Source organism: Parambassis ranga, chromosome 19 (assembly GCF_900634625.1).
Source record: "Parambassis ranga chromosome 19, fParRan2.1, whole genome shotgun sequence".
Classification (NCBI taxonomy): domain Eukaryota; kingdom Metazoa; phylum Chordata; class Actinopteri; family Ambassidae; genus Parambassis; species Parambassis ranga.
In genome coordinates this window covers 2,758,905-2,780,365 of record NC_041039.1, presented here as the reverse complement: position 1 = coordinate 2,780,365, position 21,461 = coordinate 2,758,905, and the positions used below count along the sequence as shown (strand labels likewise).

The following is a 21,461-nucleotide window of genomic DNA, read 5'->3' as shown; positions in this document are numbered from 1 at the left end:
ATGACTTCACAGTCTGTTACTTTTTTCTAGTATAACAAAACAACTTTCAACCTAAATATTTAACCTGATTTTATCAAGTACGGTAGAAAAACCTGAAAAAAATCTGTGGGACATTTTTCCTTTTAAAAAAGGCAAAACTGGAAAGTTGCCCTCACATCATAATCCCACAGCAAATGAACATGCATGTGTGTGAGGGGAATGTTATGATCCATGGCAGTTCATCTGTGTGCGTCAAACCTGCAGTATCTCACCCATCATCATATACATCAAAAGCTATCACAAAACTGTCACAGACAAAATAATCACAAGGTGAGCAAAACAACCACAAAATAACTTTTCAAATGAACAAAAACAAAGCATAAAAATAACCACAAAAAGACAAAATGATTACGAGTTGAAACAATAATGTGTGCTTGTATTTTTAAAGCTTGTTTTTCTTTCATATTGTTGTGTCTAATGCTGTTGAAGAGCTGTGGAGCGTGATGGACAGTGTAGTGTTTGTCAGCAGTTAGCCTGTCAGACCATTTGCATGACATCAAGGTCGTGTCCTCTGAGTGGAGGCTTCAGCATGAGGAGCAATTTACAAGTTACTACTGTATTGCACATATATTTAAAAAGCATCAGCTCTGTGGGCTTTCACTGGGGCTAATTTTAACACAGTGCCTCCAAACCTGCTTACACTGTACTTTTGTGAGCTCAGGTTCTTTATTATATTGTAGGTGCATGTCATGGCTGTGTGTGTGTAAGAGAGAGAGAGAGAGAGAGAGAATAGATTTATTTTGATGCTCATAGTGTATCACTGCCAAAAATTATTTTTCATTATTTATGCTAGAATTCATCAATTACTAAGCCTTTAGTTAAAACCTATATGACATTTTTTAATATTAAAAAAAAACATTAAAAAATTACACTCAATAACTCATATTAAGTTCCTTATGTACAAATTCACTTATGGGTTTTGGTTCCTGAGAAAAAAATATAATTTGACTATTATGCAATGGAGTGCTGGCAATGATGCCCTTTCCGTGCACACGACTGACCTCCTGCCATAACCTGGCTGCTCTGATCTGAATGCTGTTTGGCCTACTGGTTGTGGCTGAAGGCTAAAGTAATATAAGACACATATTTTAGTATACTGTGTTTATGATTGGCACATTTTTGGACATTGTGAAAGCCGATTCACCATAGAGTCTTTCACTCTGTGGTTTAGCTGTGTTAGCACAGTAAATTAGCAACTTAGCAAGGCAGCACACTTTTGTTAAAGGTAGGGTAGGAGATTTTGAAAACTCAGTGAGAGTCAGCCAGATTTTGAAAGTAAACACACGTCCCTTTCTCTTGGAGTTCACCCCGAAGCCACGCCTCCTAACCAGTCTGTGACTTCGGCCATCATGCACGTACCTCTCTGGTGCGCACAGAGCAGGAAGAGAGTGGCAACCAGCCAATACTCCGCGCAGGGGCGCCTCGTAGGATTGGCTGATGTTTTTAGCGTTTTATAGCTTCCACAGATGATTAATATTCTTCGTTTTAAAGCGAAACTGCTGAACTAATTGGTTGCTATCGGATTGTAAAGAGAAGTTACACTAATTTAACAAAAAGTGCATCAGAATGAAATCTCCTACCCTACCTTTAAATGATCAATATATTTCTGTTATTCCTATTTTCTATAGAAATGGCACCATCATCAGTTTGACATGCTTCACAGATGATAATTAAATTAAATTATGAATGTTTTTTCCCTCCAAATCAGTTAATCTTCTCACAATACTGAGTTGGAACTACAAAAAAGAAACAGCAGACATTTAAAGACATCTGTGTTTTTTTCCTCCCAAGCAGTCTTAAATTTATATTGGAACCATTTGAGCTGATTGTGTGTGTCTGTGTGTGTTTACATGCCTGAGGAGCAGAGAGACCATTTATAGGCCTGCTGTCATTACAGCTCAATAGATTAACACCTGCTTTATCACAGCATGGACTCTACTAAGGTTTACTACCTTATTGGGTAGGCCAAGAAGACCGAGTCTGTCTGGGTGAAGAAACAAAGAGCCAAACAGAATAAAACCAGCCTAATTAACACACACATACACACACACACACACACTCGCTCACGTGGGATTAGACCAAGTAATCCCAAACCAAACATGTGAGCCAGTAATCCCAATAATTTAGCGTATGGTGGAAAATATTTATTTTTAGCTATTTATTGGTTTTAAATAGATACTAGCAAAATTAAAATGCCGAATGATCAGGTAAAGCAGTTACAACTCAGTGTTTCAACTTTCTTGTCGTTTAAAATCTTTTTAAAAGAATCTACACTGAAAGAAATGACTTGTAAGATTTACTTAAAAAAATTTCTGTAACAATTTGCACGAATATTTTTTAAGTAAATTTTAATGCTGCAATAATAAGTAAGACTTACTTTGTAGATTTAAGTACAGTTTACTCAATACTGGTAAGTTTAGAACCTACTTTTGTGAATATATTAAGTAAATGTTACTTAAATGCATTTAAGTTGATATGTTATTTTTATTTAAAAAATTAAGTAGAGTATTATTTATTTAATTAATGTGATTAAAACATTAAGTAAATTTTACCTTTTAGTTATGAAAGAACTAAGTAGAATTTATTTCTTTCTCCCTATTTTATTAATTATTTACAACAAATTCTACTCACTGTAATTAAAAAATGATGCATGAATTTGATAAATGTAAATGACAAATCACAACACACAAACACGGCCAAATACCTTTTTTTTTTTTTTATTGGAACTTTTGTGTTGAACAATTTGATCTAAGCATCCATAATTGTAACAGTGGCCACAGTGGCATGACTTATATCAATTTATAAAACATTTACCCACTGATTTAGACCGGTCATAGAAAAAGGACAATGGTACTGGAGGCTGCTGATGTTTCAGTTTCCTTGTAATAACATAAAGTTACCAAAAATAAGAAATTGTCACTGGTTTTGACCTCAGCATAAAATATGAAATGGTGTGTATGACATGAGACATATCTGATTGACAACAGTAACAATACATAAGTCTATTAGTACCTTGCTTTTAAAGACAGTTCTGCAAGACTTCAAATGTGTAGGGGAGTGGTTGAGTGTAGTCAAACTTAAGTGCTTAAATAAGTCCCAATGAGGAGCACACATGCCACTACACCCCTGCCTTCAAGAAGGATGGAGGCTTCCACTGGATCCTCTGCTTCCACTTCATGGTACATGAAGATCTTCAGGATGTGTTCCATGTCTTCCACCCAGCAGCCCACCTGCATACAATGTACAACACAAATTAAAATGCATACATTTAAAAATAGAACTTATTGTTCTTCAGACAGGAACCATCCATGCATCATTAAATAAAGATTAGATCACACTAAACAAAACAAATTTATTTTCCAATCAGCTGGGCCTATACAAATAGAACATCTTGATACACAACATCATTGGAGGGTGTGTGGAACAAGGATGCAGATCTCTTGCACATTACAAAAGATACGTGTGGAAAAATGTTAATACAGCTATTACAAAGATTTAGGGAAAAGTTGCAAACAACTGGACAGTGATGAGATTAGAAGATTTCTATTTACCGTAACTAAGATTGTACTTGCAAAATAAAACACCATTTGACAATCATGCCTGACAGTTTGGGAACATTAAACACGTTACTTACCAGGCAATCTTTAAAAAGTTCCTCTTCTTTTACACCAAGGTACAGTCTGAGGTCCCAGAGAGCAGAGTCATGTCTCATCTCAATCCTCTGGGGCTGTGAACAGATGTTTGTGTCAATATTAAACCATAATTTATATGCCATGAACTGTCAAATGTGAAGAGAAGAGCATACATTTGCAAAGACCAGTAAGACCACTGCAGACACCAGAAACCAAGCTGGATCCATACTCCGCGAGACAAAGAGCGGAGAACGCGCTCCACGGGTGGTAAGAGATACAAAAAAAAGGTATTTTCCGCACTGAGGTACCATACTCCGCGAGACGCGTGTGTGCAGAACTCCTCATACGGCCCGCCCACTAAACTTAAGGAAAGACTTTACTGAGTTTTTAACACACCACAAGGACTTGTGCCATGGCAAGAGGGCATTATACAGAGAGGGTGCCTGCAACAGCGTGAGATGTCCGGCGATGAGTTGTGAAAATGCGACATTAAAAGTAACAATAGCAAAGATTCAGTGTTTGTGCCTTTATGACCACATTTGCACATCTACTGTGTTCCAATGTGCCTGCCATACTTCAAACTGTCCGGTGATGAGCTGTGAAGATGCGACATTAAAAGTAACAATAGCAAAGATATACAGACATTGTTAACGAGCCTATTATGCCCGGGTATGTAGGAGTATATAGAATGGTAATAACAGTCACCATCTGGTATGTGTGAATGGCTGTCTGGAGTTATTGGTGACAAATCACCCTGACTTGCCTTTCTTTCTTTCTTTTATTGCTCATCATGCAAAACCGGTATGGTCTTATCTAAATCTGTTGAATCAGTGCTGTTTACACACCTACCTATATACCTGGAGAGGCTCTTGCGCTTCTCCACTTTCATCACGCCCACAATAAATTCCGACCAATCACAGCATGGTTGCCGCACAGCCTTGAAAGACAAAGTTCGGCCCGGACCCTGTGCACAGGAGTGCGGATCAGCGGGCGGTCAGAGACAAAAAATGACGTCATTTTGTGGGCGTAACGTCTGCAGGGGGGAAAAATGTCTTTGTCTCGCGGAGTATGGATCCAGCTTAGCCTGTCCCAAGTCTGTCCCAAGACCTCAGCTGTCCACTGCCTGGGCTTGTGTTAGAAAAGACATCACCCTGTGAATGAACAAACACCACATGTGTGTTTTAACAATATTACAAACACTTTATGTTGCATTAAGCCGATTTCCACCTACCTGAATGACAATGTTTTTACAAGAGGGTGCTATCCAGCTCTCTGTTGACACAAACACAGATTACAGATTAAAGTAGTTCTGTCAATAATTACAAGTTCAAAAATAAATTAATCATTTTTAATACTATTTATAAGACCAAATTCCTTTATTTCAAACAGTGCAAAAGGCTTAATACTGAAAACAATATGACTACAGCTATTGTTGCAAACGTGCCTTAACGTACATGTAGAACAGCTAAACAGTAACAGACCCAGGGCCAAGTGATGCCTCTTGCTTGCAAAGTGTGCGTCTGTACAGCTGCTCCAGTGAGGCTTGGGGAGGCTGCAGGCTAGCAGCTAGCTTGTGTTAACATTCAAGTGATACTTCATCACGTCAACAGAGCTGGTGCGCATGGGGTGGGGGGGGGCGACACGTTATTGTCAAAGGCAATAACTGACGGTAGTAGTTTTTTAACACGTTCGCTCCTTCGTTTTAATCTGCAGTACTAATCTTCATACTTCTCCCTGACATGTTTTACTGTGCAGTCTCAGTGTGGACGGGGCTAGTCATACCTTGGGAGCCTCCCAGTGACCGCACATAACGTCCACAACACGGCCTGTACGCACACTCGCTGTCGCAGCGGTGCGACGTGGCTCGGTTGCCACACATTAAAAAGAAATATTAAGGACTCACCGTGTGCACCTAGCTAGTTGTCAAACTAGGCTGCATATGTTTTAAACTCATGAGAACTGTCGCTGCCAAAATGCCTCTGGTTGATCTGACCAGATTATTTTGCACAATAAGCACAGTACATACGTATTCTACAGTCACAACTGTAAAACAGAAATACTTACATTGAACATGAGTATATCCAGCCGCGCAGCTCCTCCACCACAACCATTGTGTGTGTCCGTTACAATGTCGTTCAACTGAGCATGCTCCGATTCAAACTGCTACCTACACTTCTGGATTAAACATTACTCAATACTTATAGTATATGTGCAGTGAATACAAATTAGTTAAATACTATGCTCAAATACATAATAAAACTTACTCTTTTCATACAGTTCGATTGTTACATGATAAAAATGAGTATATATTTATGTTTTTAATTAAGAAATTCTAGTATTCTCTTGATTTTAATATTATTAAGTAGAAAATGTTACAGGTAATTTAGTAAATTTTAGAGTCCGTTTTTTCAGTGTACAGAGGGCAGTTACTTCAATTTTAAAACATTTTGCAAAAGATTCCAAGCAGAGGGGCTGCAAATTCAAAAGCTTTCTTTCCAAACTCAGATCGAACCTTTGGAACAGACAATAAGAACAATTCATTGGAACGAAGTCTGTAAGATGATAAGCTACGCTGGGAAATAAGCGACTGTAGAGAAATAGGAAGCTGACACAGAATGCACTTATAAATTAGTAGGTGCCAATGTTTTAATCTACGAACTGACAAGGAAGTCCAGCCAACATGAGCATAAAGCACACAATGATGGGTCAGAGCTCTGAGACCTGTGATGAATCTCAGGGTTCCATGGAAGGCTGTTTCAAGAGCTTGTAGGCTCTGAGCAGAAGCATACATATATATTACATCACCATAATCCAGCACTGACATGAAGGTGGCAGCAACAAGTTTTTTCCTGGCCTCAAAGGAAAGACCTGATTCTAAAATAAAATCCCAGTTTCAATCTCAGCCTTTTTACTAATTGTTTAGTGTGAAAAGTAAAGGATAATGAATCATCAATCCAGATGCCAAGGTATTTGTATTGATTGACTAGATGTATTAGTGAGCCCTGTAGGGTGATGATTTGTTTCCAGGTTTTAATTTAGTGTATGTGAAAAGCATCAACTTGGTTTTATCTAAATTTAGGATGAGTTTTAAATCAAAGAGATTGTTTTGAACAGTGTTGAAAGCTGACTGCAACTGACTGACAGCGTTAGATGGTGTAGAGCCCGTAGAATAAATTACAGTGTTGTCGGCATAGAAATGAAAATGTGCGTTATGAGTATTTTGATTTATATTGTTGATGTAGAGAATGAATAGCAGTGGTCCTAGGACTGACCCTTGAGGTACTCCTTTGCTGACAGTAAGGGTTTTGGATGTGTAACCTTCTGTCTGAACACACTGAGTTCTGTCTGAGAGATAATTTTTTGAACCATTTCACAGCTTGCTGTGACAATCCACTGGCCAAGAGCCTACGTTCCAGGATTGAATGATCAACAGTATCAAATGCTTTTGACAGATCAATGAAATGTGCTGCACAGTGCTGTTTATTGTCTAAGGTGAAAATTATGTCATTTATTACTTTAATAGCTGCTGTAATCGTACTGTGTTGCTTTCTGAAACCGGATTGAAATTCAGAAAGAATGTTATTTTCAAGCAAAACTTGAAAAACTTTTAACTGGACGCTGATAAGGGACTCCATCAGTTTGGCCAGGACAGATAGTTTGGAAATGGGTCTATAGTTATTTAAAACTGTTGGGTCTCCACCTTTAAACAGAGGGAGGACATAGGCTGATTTCCAAATTGGTGGAATTTCCAGTATTAGGTTAAAGAGATGAGTCAGAGGTGGGGCAATAAAATCAGCTGCTAGTTTTAAAAAGTGGGGTTCTAATTTGTCAGGACCAGGTGATTTTGCAGTGTCTAAAAACTTTAGAGCTTTATGAACTTCCCGAACTGAGAGAGGGGTAAAACTGAAAGGTTGAATAGATGCACAAAGTGAATCAGACGTAATGTCGACTGCAAGAGTACCATGGAGAGTGTCAAATGGAACCAGAGGCTACAAAATATTTGTAAACACAAAATAACACTGCTGTCTGTCTGTCTGCTAAATAAAAAAGTCAAAACCTCGAATTATGACACAAAAAGTGATGCTAAAGAGGTGTCTTTGTTTTGATTTTAAAAAGAAAGGAAAGAAAACACATTTTTGTGTTATTGCTGTTCTTGTTTTGAAACTATATTTTTGTGTATTCTTTCCACACATTCCAGCTGTGAATGATCCAGCTGTCCTCCATCCCACCTGTCATAACCTCAAATGATACAGATCTGATTAGCCCTACAGAAAAAATCCAGGCCAATCCCGTGTAGAGGAATTAAAACAAAGTGTATGTGTCTTCTCTCAGCACGTCTCCCGTCCTGTCTGTGTTTATGATCCGAGCTTGCGCACTGAGCGCTTCCATTGTCTGGCCAGTAGCAGCAGCAGCGGCGGCGGCGGCGGCGGAGCGGTGAGGAGCGGAGCGCCGATCAGAGCGCAGGGGAACGGCTTCACAGTGACCCCGATCTCGGGTGGGGGGGAAAGAAAAGCGAGCGCTGGTTGGAGCTCACCGGACAGACAACGCGGACTGCGACGTCATTTTTTGTGTCAAAGACAGACCGTCTTTTTTTGGCGGTCAGACAGACAGCAACAGTTGTCACGATGTCTGAGCTCAGATGAGGCGGGAGCAGCGGAGTGAACACTGCGGCGCTGCTGTGATCCGGGACGGCCCGGGATAAACGTGTTGCTGCCGCGTCCCGCCTGCAATGATACAGCCGTGCTAACCACCTGGGACAGCGAGGGGAGCGCGCCGTGCATCTGTCGTCTGTCGTGCTGGGATTTCGGCGTCATTCAGCTCGTCAGCCATCCTCCGGTTGTGTCGAGATTTTGTCTGCGGGTGAGGTGAATCCACACGTCAGGGCTGGCTCATGTTCCGCTCAGCAGGGAAACGGGCTGTTGCGTCTGCAGAGAGTCAGAGCTGACGAGCCTGCCGAGACACACCAACAGACACGCATTCAGGCCAAGAGACAGACAGGAGCGAGGGGAGGGGGGGCGACAGCCTGATCCGGCTCTCTCGACCCTTTGCGGATCGAGCCGAGCCCCCTCCTGTTTCCGACCAGAACCCCCACCCATTTCTCTCCCGCTTTGGATGGGGGGAAAGCAGAGCACGGCGGGGCGGCCCCGGGGTGCTTTTCCCGGTGTCTCTACGGATGACAGCGCGGTGCCACCCTCGGCCCACTTTGGTCACTACCGGCCCAGTGGCACCATGGGCCTACGGAGCCGCTCTGTGAGTTCCGTGGCCGGGATGGGCATCGAGCACAGTTCTGCCGTGCCCTTCGGTTTCTACACCCCCAGAGGGACGGACTCGGATCGAGCCGGAGGGGAGTCAGGGGGCAATACCGCGCCCCCACACGGTACGAGCTACCAGGACACTGGGGGCGGAGGGCACCACACGGACGGTGTGCTGTATCTAGGGTCCCGGGGGTCGCTGGCTGACACCTTGCCCCTGCACATCGCACCACGTTGGTTCAGCGCGCACAGCGGTAAGTGTGCGCTGCTGTACACACACACACACACACATGCTATGACACCCAGCAGGCAGATTTTGTGTGATGGCTGATGGATTAATCATCATACAAACCCCACACAAACGCTTTCCCACGGACACTTGTCTTCTGCCAGACACCTACCATCACGCACACCTTGTTTACCTGCAGGCAGCCTGCTGAATGACACCAATGCAGTGTCATTACATTTGATAAAGGGGAGGTTCAGCCTGATAATACACAGAGGAACAGCTTCTTATCACGTGTGATGAAAACAGGACATTTTTTTGCTGGAATATTTGTTCAAACACCTACATAAAAGGGCTTTTAGTAGGTCATTCATAGCTGTGTGTGTGTGTGTGTGTGTGTGTGTGTGTGTGTGTGTGTGTGTGTGTATTGGATTTAGAGAACATAGGGTGTGCTCTGTCTTAACTGTCACCGCTGCACTGTCTGCATAGGTCATTCCTTGTTGTGTGAAATGACACTAATAAGCCTGTTGCCAAATCTGGCTGAGTCAATTAGCCTAGCGATTAGAGATGGAGGGGAGGGAGGCGAGAGATGGAGGAAGGTGAAGCAGGGAAGGGAGAATGGAGAGACGGTTTGTTCATGCTCATCATCGGCTTACCACTCTCTACAATATGTTTCTGTGTGTGTGTATGTAGAGCTGCATGTTATTGTTGTGCCCCTGCTACTGTCTGACAGTTTCATTCATATTTCCCATGGCAACTAGAAAACAAATTGCACCCATTCAGCTGGTTTCATCACAAATGCATACTAAAACGATAAAGCAGTCAAGGAACATCATAAACACACTCCCACCCCTCCTGTCCTTCCCGCACGCAGCAGCAGGATCAGCCAGGTCCCCAGGCTCTCGTTACCAAAGCCCTGAGTGTCTCACAGCAGGAGAATAGCGAGTGGGATGTCAACATCTCAGCTGTTTTTCTTTCTTATTTTTTTTTGGTAACTTGCCTACATCGCCTAGCGACTCTCGTGTGCTTTTTATACCAGAGACTGATAACAAGGTTGGAGGAGGGAGGGGTGAGGGGAGTCAGAGGAACATTGGAAAATTAGAAGAAGGTGCACACACACAGAGAGAGAGGCAGCAGTGTGTTCACTACTCAATCACCTTGTTTTATTCAAAGCAGGATTGGATGCAGTCAGGGAATCTACAGGGCTTATGCAAGGTTCATTAATTGAAACACAATACCTGTTTGGCCATCAGGCCATGGGTTCCCATAAGGCACCTCAAGACAATTCTGTTTGACTATTTAGATCAATTGTTGTATTAAATTGAATTAATATGAACGTAAACGGACACCAAAGGGCTTATTGTACACTAAGGTTTGATACAAAACAGGGTACAAAACCAACACAAAGATAGAAAATGACAATACAAAGATACAAGTGACCACACAGATCCCCCCTGTGGGGTCTTATTCGCACAGATGACGGCGGCCATATGCTCCATCAGTGGAGGTACAGTCTTTATACACTGTGCGATTTTTAGCAATCTTTTAAGACCATTGCATGACTATGTGTCGCGAAAATTATAAACGTTGGTAGAACGTCATGTTTGATGGGTGCAGATTGAACGATGACCATTTACTGAATCACAGGTGATTGCAGATTACGACGAACATCAACATGCGAGGTGGAGGATGTGGAAGCGGGGGTACAGGTCGTAGCAGCTGTCACACTGTGAGACAATCATCCTAAATTTCTGACATCACTAGATTTTATTTCAGCTTGTCTTTGGTCGCAAGACGCTAACAACAGCCGTCGTGGAACCTGTCTCACAGTGTGACGGAAGACCACCGTGTTAGAGCCACGGCCAAAGATATCTCCACGATTCTCATACGATGGTTGTCTAGCTGTCGTAGTGTCAGACTACCACAAAGATGCAAAACTACCATAACAGATGCAAGAAATTCAAAAGATGCATGCAAAACAGCTACACAGAGTCATCACACATAGATACAGAATAGCTATGAGGTGCAAAAGTACTACAACGATTTAGAAAAGACAAAAAGAGACTCAGAATGATCATAAAGAGACATCAGATAACTACATAAAGATGAAAACTGCATACAATGAGGCAACCAATAGCTAAAAAGATACACAAAGCAAGATACACAATACAATACAATACAATACAAAGGAATACAACAAGTTATAAAACTTGCAAAAACAGATTGCAAATCTCTAGATGTCCAATGAATGCATAATGAGACACAAAGACAAATTTGCCATAGAGAGAGACGACAGGATAAAGACATGACAAAGAACCCCACAGACCCAATATTACCACAAAAAACAGCATGATGACAACACAGGCACTTAAAATCACAACAAACAGATGCAAACTGACCACAAAGAGAAGCCAAATCTTTTTAATGCATGATGCATATCTAATGTAATACCCGTATCAGCATCATTCTGTCGAAGGCATGGGAGGATTAGTAAAGAGCCTGAGGGATCCAGCGCTTCTGTCAGACAACCGCAAAGAGACAAAGTCACCACAAAAAACAACTGCGAAGAGATAATAAATGCCCACACAGAGACACAGCAAGGTTCCAGTAGTCGCTGAAACCTCTAGGGACAAAATAAATTATCGTCATATCATATTTCTAGCTGTGTATGACAAAGACACTGCAAATAATATATGCATGTTTAATCAGTTTAAAACAGTGTCAAATACAAACTTGTATTTGAGTTTTGGAAGAATGGACACACCTACAATGTTACAGGTTGCTTTTATAAGGGATTTTTGTTCTGCTCTAACCTGTCTTTTGTTGGAACTCTGCTGCCTTTTCTTTTTGTGAATGAGGAGTTCAACCCTTTAACCTTGTGTATTTTCAAATTAGTTTTAGCATTGCTCTGTGTGGTCTCATGTTGGGGTCTATTTGAGTCATCCAGACATGTAATGTGGGATTTCCTATACCTATAAGACCTATAAAATGAGACTTTCACCCATCACTTCTTTGGCGGCTTCCTCTACCTGGGAGCTACACTCCTTCTGATATACTCCTGGGTCTATAGCCCTTGCTACTACAGCAAATGTTACTACAGCCCATAAAATGGTATTCAAGCCAGCTCTAGTAGCTAGTAGTAGGATATTTATGAGGGATGCATGATTTTAGATTGATACTGTTCTCAATTCGACTGATGCACTATACATGCTTTGCGTACTTTCCCTTTTTCCATTCCCCATGTTCAAGTGTGTGCTGCTATTGACATAGATAGTGACCATTAACTCTAATTTGGGCCATGGTCGACCTCCATGCTCCTTTCCAGCCCTCTCCATGTCTTAAAAAAAGAACACATTGTCAGACCAGGCTCTTCAATCTTGCATCATAGCTATCATTTTTAGCCTTATATGTGGAGCATACCAGCTTTTTTTAACATTTCATGATGTAAACATTTTGAGGAAATGAATATTACCTTCTAGAAGAACAGTGCCAAGTTGCGTGACATCTTCAATCACTACCAGAGGCACACAGAAATAAGTTCACCTCTTTGGGACTGTGTATGTGTCGTCTGCACACACAAATGTGCGTCTCATTCTTAGAAGTATTGTCAGGAGACGCTCAGGCTTGCTGTAGTGAAAACACTTCTCCGTAAGATGGCTGTTAATCATGCAGGCCACAGGTGCCTCCTCCCTGTCCTGCCCTCGGGGAGGTTGGCGTGTATTTGTGAACGAGTGGTGAAGAAGGAGTGGAGGGGAGTGACAAGAGACTTAAAATCAAGGAGAACAGATTGTCTCTTTAAGATTAAAGAAAAAAGGCCAGCAGCAGTGCAAAAGTGTGTGTGTGTGTGTGTAGATACACCTCAGATGTTAAAAGATGCGGGCTAACGTTAATCATGACACAGACCGGTGGGAGCTTTGCAGATGTATTTGTAATGTAGCCTCACATTGCACCTTGCCTTGAGATCGCACCCTCTCAAGCACCCGTACACATCCTGTCCACATACAAGTGGAGGTCACATTAAATGACAGATTTGACAGATTTGAGAAATCAGTGGAGGTACAGTGAGATGAAGTTGCATCTCACTGAAGTTGTTGTGTACAACAACTTCATCTCACTGTACCTCCACTGATGGAGCATATGGCCGCCGGCATCTGTGCGAATAAGACCCCACAGGGAGGAGCTGTAGCGATGTGTCTGAAGTAGGTCTTAGTGTTGAGTAACAAATGGCAGATGTCAGGATAAAAGAATTATTTCCACATTTCCACAAAGGTAAAATTAACCTTAAAAGCATAATATCAGAATTAAACCACACTAAAAAACAAAAAAAAAAAACGAGCATACATATTTATATAGTCTTTTTTTTACCAAGTATTTGTTTTCAGTATCACATGAATTTGTAAGTTTTGATTCATTTATTGTATATAATTTTAAAACGACTGGTTTATAGAAATAAGATTACATTATAAAGAATGTTAAATGTAACATACTGTCATGAGAGAACATACACATAAAACTGAGTTGTAGGCTACATTAAATGGTTTGGTTGTTAAGTTAATACCCCCCCAAGTGTCAAGGTGCAAACAAACGCTGAATAATCCTGTCTTAAAATGAAGCTTTATTTGTGATATGTTTCTAAAATTGGCTTTAGACACTTTGAAAACTGTAATGTGTCAGCTGTCCTCTTGAAAACAACAAGGAGCACTTGATAGTGGTCTGTCAACATGGTAGACAATCTAATATTTGATGGCCCTCAGATCATGGCGTGGGGATTTCCAGGGTGGATCACTGCTGGTGCTGAAGGAAAGAAGCTCAGTGTTGTGGTCGGGTTGTCTGCGGGTAGCTAAGTGAACATAATTGTGTTGTTTTTCTTTTTTTTCACACTTGCTTTGGAGTTGTGTACAAAGGACTTTGATTAGTTCCAGCATGAGAGCAGCATGAGAGGCTGGACAGTGAACCGGGGGGACCTATAATTAATATGTCAAGGATCAGACAGATGTGTCAGAATGACTGGGCCGGAAACAGTGTATGAATCATTAGAGAAAGTGGTCAGAACAGAAGAAGTCTGCTCATTGTGCTGCAGCGTCACTAAAAGGCAGGGGGCACAGAGGGATGTAGTGACACATGTTGTTGTTTGTATTTGTTATATGATCCACTCATGTTGCAAAAGGAAAAACAGGACATTTCCTGTGAAATACATAAAAGGGATGGTGGACTTAACAGTAACAATGGAGAAGTTTAAATCTAACAATTCAATTTTAACAAAATCTAGCAGAACATCATCATCATCTGACACCACTTTGGTTGCTTGGTTTGCTTGAATGCTGTATCATTCGTAACGATCATGATAATGAGCCTCTTGTTCTTCAAAACAAAGGGAGGGATGAGCAGATACACAAAGACTACACGAGAAATCCAAAAACAGACCTGGTCATACACTTGAACGCTTGGAAATACATACAAGAAGATGGGGCGATGGGTGAGTGGAGGGGAGACAATTAGACATAGGTGACACACATTATGGTGGAGCTGGTTATCAGCAGTGGAAACACGAGGGAAGGACGACAAGACACCTGAAACAACAGGGGCATTAGAACACCAAAATAAAACAGGAAATAAGAAACCTTTCAAAGTAAAATACATAACTAAGCAGTGGAAGCCTGACAATTTATTCGCTACTATATTTCACCGTTATTTAATTTCAAGGTTTTTGTAGCCTTCAGGCTTTAATGTGTTTTCCCAACATAAATCAGATATATATAAATGTCAGAAAACCTGATTCCACATGTTCATGGACCAACTGCTTGTTTGTTTTTGCGGGTTCAATATAAGGAGATAATCATCTGTTTTACTCTCTCCTACTGAGGGCAGCCATGTTTTGCTGCTCAGTCCACATGAGACAGAGCTTCTGGCGTCTGTTCTATAGGCAATATAGTAATTGTGTGACACTGGGACGACAAAAAAAATGGTTGTGAAGCTTTTTGTAGATGAGAGTCATTTGGCTACCTTTAACATTTCCTGAAACTGAAACCCCTGATTGGCTCGCTGTCTGAGGACAGACTAGTTTGATTCATCCCACACCAAACACAAATAACTGTCTTTACATTACAAGCCAGTGCTTTAGCAAGCCTTTGATCATTATATCTATCAGTCAGTCGAGTCATCCCTCAGACTGCCGGGCCTCCCCTCTACCCTCCTGCCTCTTTATTGATAAAGCTTGTCAATACAGCATCAGTGCTTAATCAATACAACATTTGCACTGTCTTTCTGACTAACAAGTTTAATCTCTGATGACCTTGGCTGCGAATTCTGCCGTGGTACCTTAGAAGTGGAAAAGCATTTTAACACTTAATTACTGCACCTGTTTGAATGGGCCTGTAAAAGAATAGAATCAGCTCAAAATGAGCGGAGGCTTTTTTTGCAGATGCTTCACAGATTTCCCCAGCAGCCACAACTGGTGCTGTCACAAAGTCCATTTGTTACATGATGGGTCAATTCGTGAATCAATTGTTTGTCGCTACAATACTTTTAAGCGCCCAAGTTGAATCAGATAAGTTAAGCCTCAGCAGTTTAACAGCAATATGGAGCACACTGCAAATACAATCATGTTCAATAGTTAATAACCCTCTTTTAACTTTATGTTTGTTGTGTGACTGATCATAGTGGGTCTCAGTATTTTTGTGCTAGGGCAACAACTCCAAAGAAATTCAGGAATAGCTTCACTTTTTCCACATTTTGTCATGTTACAGCCTCATTCCAAATTGTATTAAATGAATCTGTTACCTCAAAATTCTACACACAATAACCCATTATATAAAAGTTTTTTTTGACATTTTTTGAATTTATTAAAAAGGGAAAACTAGGATATCACATTTACATAAGTATTTACATCCTTTGCAATAAAGCTCAAAATTGAGCTCAGTTGCATTCTTTTTTCCACAGCTTAATTGGAGTCCACCTGCGGTAAATTCAGTTGATTGGACATGTTTGGAAAGGCACACATCTGTCTATATAAGGTCCCACAGTTGACCGTGCATGTCAGAGCACAAACACTAAGCATGAAGTCAAAGGAATTGTCTATAGACCTGTGAGACAGGATTGTTTTGAGGCACAAATCTGGGGAAGGATACAGAAAAAAATCTGCTGCTTTGAAGGTCCCAATGGCCTTTATTATTCATAAATGGAATACGTTTGAAACCACCAGGACTCTTCCTAGAGCTGGCCGGCCGTCTAAACTGAGTGATCGGAGGAGAAGGGCCTTAGTCCAGGAGGTGACCAGAAACCAGATGGTCAGTCTGTCAGAGCTCCAGTGTTCTGTGGAGAGAGGACAGCCTTCCAGAAGGACAACCATCTCTGCAGCAATACACCAATCAGGCCTGTATAGTAGAGTGGCCAGATGAAAGCCACTCCTTAGTAAAACAAACATGGCAGCCCATCTGGAATTTGCCAAAAGGCACCTGAATAACTCCCAGACCATGAGAAACAAAATTCTCTGGTCTGATGATACAAAGATTGAACTCTTTGGTGTGAATGCCAGGCGTCATAGTTGGAGGAAACCAGGCCAATACCATCCCTACAGTGAAGCATGGTGGTGGCAGCTTCATGCTATGGGGATGTTTTCAGCAGCAGGAACTGGCAAACTACACAGCATAGAAGGAAAAATGAATTCAGCAATATACTGAGCTATCCTGGATGAAAACCTGCTCCAGAGTGCTCATGACCTCAGACTGGGAAGAAGGTTCATTTTTCAGCAGGACAATGACCCGAAGCACACAGCCAAGATCTCAAAGGATTGGCTTCAGAACCACTCTGTGAATGTCCTGGAGTGGCCCAGCCAGAGTCCAGACTTGAATTCGATCGAACATCTCTGGAGAGATTTTCGAATGGCTGTGCACAGATGTCTCCCATCCAACCTGATCAAGCTTGAGAATTACTGCAAAGAAGAATAGGCAAAACTGCCTAAAGAAAGGTGTGCTAAGCTTGTGGCATCATATTCAAAAAGACTTGACTGTAATTGCTGCCAAAGGTGGATCAACAAAGTATTAAGCAAAGGTTGTGAATACTTATGTAAACGTGATTTCTTAGTTTTCTATTTTTATTAAGTTCAAAAAATGTTTTTCTTTTCACTAGAAATTGATTGGTTGCCAGTTTCTAAATTTAACTTGGCTCCATTGTTGTTATCTAATACTCTCCCTACCTGCTTTTTACTACAACTAAGTATACGTGCATATGTTACATAAACTAGTTCCAAATTTTGATGGAGATTTATAATTAATTCTTGCTTGCTTCTTGTTTTTTTTTTTCATTTTAAGCCCTTTTTTAAGATTCTGTGACCTTTACATTAAGCTTCAAATAAATGTTTGCAAAATCAGACAACTGCAAAAAAAGGGGCTAAAAACACAGAGAGCAAAATGCCCAAATCCATACAGACAGATGAAAAAGACAATTTCACACATCCACAAGCACATGCACATGCATAACTCACACACACATCCCAAACACACACACACAGTTGGCCTACACCTGGTTAGAGGTTAAAGCAATGACTTTTTTCACATGTAATCTCTTGCCACAGAGTTCACTCACCCATCTGAGTTACAAAGCAATTACTCAGCAGCCTCATCACCTCCTCTGTCTCGTCCCCCCGATCCCCCGCCTCCCCTTTTGTCTCCTGAGTGCTATTGTTCTCAGATTACAGACACATAAGCAATTCTTCCACCTGTATACACAGCTTTTTCATTTAAATGTAAATAGTGGTAAAAAACATAATTCCATTCATTCCAACAATAAATTTAATCCACAAAACACCTTGATAGGTGGAGCAGCGGGATGCATTTTCCACTCAGCCTTAGTCAGAAATAGTGGTTTTCTCCTGTCCACAAAGTGGGCCAGTCAGAACGTCGTTGAAAAATCATCTCTCAAAGTTAGGTTCACATGCTGCATTTTTATTTTATTCGTCTAAAATTAGACATTGTTGATCAATATTTATCTAGCTGATGACACCTTTTAATTATGCAACAGCACAATTGCCAAAAAAATTGATGTGTGGTTTATCCATTTTTTATTTTCCAGATAAGCTTATATAGTCACAACACTACACATATAGTGAGTATGAATGAGTGGGTGATTTCAGATGTAGCCAGGGTATTTATGCATGTAGCAGCTGTATTGAGCACCTGTATGCTCAATACAGCTGCTACATGCTGGAAGAAGCCAGAGTACCAGGAGAAACCCCACACAGGCACCTATTTACAAATCTCCAACAAGGATCATCCTGATTGGTTTGTCTGAAGAATGTTTGATGCATGTGTGGCTTGCAACATACTAAGTCAAGTCTGGTTGTTGTGTGGTGACAAAATTACTCACACTCAGGAACCTATTTAATTCCTCTATTATGATTAAAGGGATGAGGGCACACTGCTGGCCCCCCACCTGCAGGAAGTGAGGATTCACTGCTATTACATTATAATGAATTTTGCTGCTTTGGAAGCATAACTATCTTGTTTCTATCACTAGCATTGTGGGGAGCAGCAGGTGAAGTGGACTGGTCTAGATCATACTGTATGCATATGGATATTTTTTGCATACTGCTGTAATAAACTGGCGACCTGTCTAGGGTGTACCATGTCTCTCAACCATTGGTAACTGGGATAGGCTACAGTGACCCTATTCAGGTCAAGCAGATTAGAAGATGTTTTGAAGGTGTGTTGGCCTTTTGATGCACACTGTCTTCAGACTTCAGACTCCCTGAACTTAACATGGATTGAACATTTGAGCGCCGCTTGCATGCTATAATAGACAAGACAATAAGTATGCAGGTGTTAGTTGTTTGGTAGTGGGTTTTTTCTTAGTGTGAACGGGGTTGTACTCATCATGATGTTACCAGTGCATGATGGCCATATTTTGGCTCTAGGGAGTGGTTCTGTCATCCTTCCTGTGTATAATCAGTGACTGTTACTGAGTCCTGAATGGGGAAAACAATATGTATTTAGTCTCCATAGCAGTTCTATCTGTGGTGTAGGAGCTGTCTTCACAGATAGCCTGCAGGCAGAGTCTGAGAGAGAGAAAGATTAGACATCTGAGGCCTAAAATAAGTCCTCCTCGCTGGTGCTTGCATCAACAGGTTTAGGATTTGGAGGGATGAAAAGCGCCATCCTACCAGGTGCAGATTATTGACAAGTGTAAAATGGTGTCCATGCTCTGACATATAGTACATGAAATCACTGATGGTCTCCTTTACACACAGAAATAAATCCTCCCACACACACTCTTTGCAGCACAAACAAATAGAAACACTGCTGCACGGTGCATGCTGGACAGTAAGGGACAGACAATCAGACTGACCTCCGCCTGGGTGTTGTGGCTGGATTTCACAGCCGAGGGTTCCGGGAACACGGGAACGGGAGAACATCTGTGCTTGCTGAACTGTCTGGTTGTGGGATTCGTGAATATAGGTCAGTACTGCAATTTATTTCTGTTCCCTCTGCTGCGCACACACTCTCCATCTTTCCTCATCTCTTTCCTCCCTGTTAACTCAGTGCAGAGGAGACGTATGAGGACACACACACAGGGCAGAATTAAAAATGACGGTGGAATGAAGGAGACTGTGAGGAGACATTTGGAGATGGAATTTTGTTGCTGTGACAACCACATAGCTGCCTAATTTTTTTTTTAGATGTGAACAAGCCTAGAGTGTACACACACACAAACACACACACATACACACCGCCTCACCTTCTGCAAATGTCACTCCAACCTTACTATTCCCTTTCTGAATGATCTTTGCCACATACTCATTTCTTGATGACTAAAAGATGACCACAAAAAGAAGCTCCTGCTAGCAGCTTACATGTCTGACTCTGCAGTGCAGAATGGCTGGGAGGACCTGACATATCTGTGGCCGCAGGGGCCCGGGGGCTATATCCCTGCTTGCACACACATGCATTTGCAGCAACAGAAGTGGAGCATATGATCAGCCAAAGCAAGTCTGAAACTGACCAAGGTTTCATAACATTATTTAAAAAGGTCATCATGTGTCATGTGGCTGCATGTCAACACCATATGTACCGTAATTGCAATGAGGCCAGCCAATTACGAGCAGTGAGGGCCTCAGACGGGGCCACCGTGGCAGATGGTAGGCACGGCGACTGTTGCTATGGTCCATGCCTTAATGTCGTCACTGCAGAGCAAAGAAACTAGCTAAAGATAAACCTGAGATACTGTAGGTTGTATTCATGCTGCACTACTTGACTGTACACCTGGCTTAACACTGACTTTCACTGTAGTGACCTCATTCAGCATCTCTCGTTTTATTAAGCTTTAAAAAAATTGGAACAAAAAAACTATACATCATCATAAAATATAGGATGATAATTGTGAACATAGTACATAATGAATATACATACAAAAATCCATTCCAAAATTAAATGCCAGTATTTTGTCACTTTTCACCTTGTGAAGCTGAGCTACCCATTGTTTTTTGTGGAGGTGCTGATGGAAGTAGCTAAGGAGTAAACCATCTCTTATTCATTTTTTTTATTATCTCACATGAGGCATAACGAAACATGTAAAAACAGCAGCAGCTGATGTAACATAATCACATCTGAAATCATCCAAAGTCTGGGAGCGAAGAGAGGCGGAGCTTGCTTGGCATGTCTGTGTTCGTGTCTTTGAAGAGGAAGGTTGTTGGACTAATGAAAGTCGACATGGATTTGGGCTTGCCCTCGTATATCTTTAATGTTTATGTTTATGGGTTTGGCTCAGTTTGTATAGTAAGCTAATCCTTTAAGAGGCTGCATGTAGAGGCGTTGATCTGTTTACAGTCTTTTCAAACAGTGTGAACTTTTTACTGCACATTACTCAAATATACTGGCAATTTCTAATTGATGGAATGATGGTAGCTGAAAAATGTTAATGTTATGTTTTTTAAAAACATTATCTACTAACTCTTCTTCGGTGTTGGGCTAAATGAAATCCGCCCAAATGACAAGTAAATGACAGGGCGTGAAACGACACCTGTCAATCATTTACCCGGCGCCAACCCGCTGCTGATCGGTCAGAACCGATTGACCTGTGGGCTAAATGAAGTTTAGAGATATCCTGTGTTATTTTTAAATATTTGATGCTGTTGCGACTTTAGGTTTTACTAAAATTCAAAAAAAAAATCATCTTTATACCATAATGTAGGGAGGGCTTAGCCCCACTAACCCATTTATACCAGCCGTCACTGGTCATTAGAATAGTCAGTTGTACACCCACGAAAGGCCACACTGAGGTAGCAAATTATTTTCAGTTCAATTCAATCCAGTTTTATTT

At 41.3% G+C, this 21,461-nt stretch overlaps 1 protein-coding gene and 1 long non-coding RNA gene across 2 annotated transcripts in view; one reads left to right on the top strand and one right to left on the bottom strand.

Annotated features, from left to right (window-relative positions):
* Positions 1 to 4,631: 4,631 nt before the first annotated feature.
* LOC114451990 (uncharacterized) lies at positions 4,632 to 6,075 on the bottom strand. The gene is made up of 3 exons (XR_003672225.1): positions 5,736 to 6,075; positions 4,903 to 4,943; positions 4,632 to 4,822 (listed from the first exon to the last, which is right to left on the bottom strand). It is a non-coding gene; the product is annotated as an uncharacterized LOC114451990 (long non-coding RNA).
* Positions 6,076 to 8,071: 1,996 nt separating this feature from the next.
* The window catches only part of znrf1 (zinc and ring finger 1), a 40,371-nt gene continuing 26,981 nt past the window's right edge, over positions 8,072 to 21,461 (top strand). Inside the window, exon 1 of the mRNA XM_028431038.1 lies at positions 8,072 to 9,177. Within this exon, the coding sequence (XP_028286839.1) occupies positions 8,784 to 9,177 (394 nt within the window). The 5' untranslated portion in view covers positions 8,072 to 8,783. The remainder of the gene's footprint in view (positions 9,178 to 21,461) is intronic.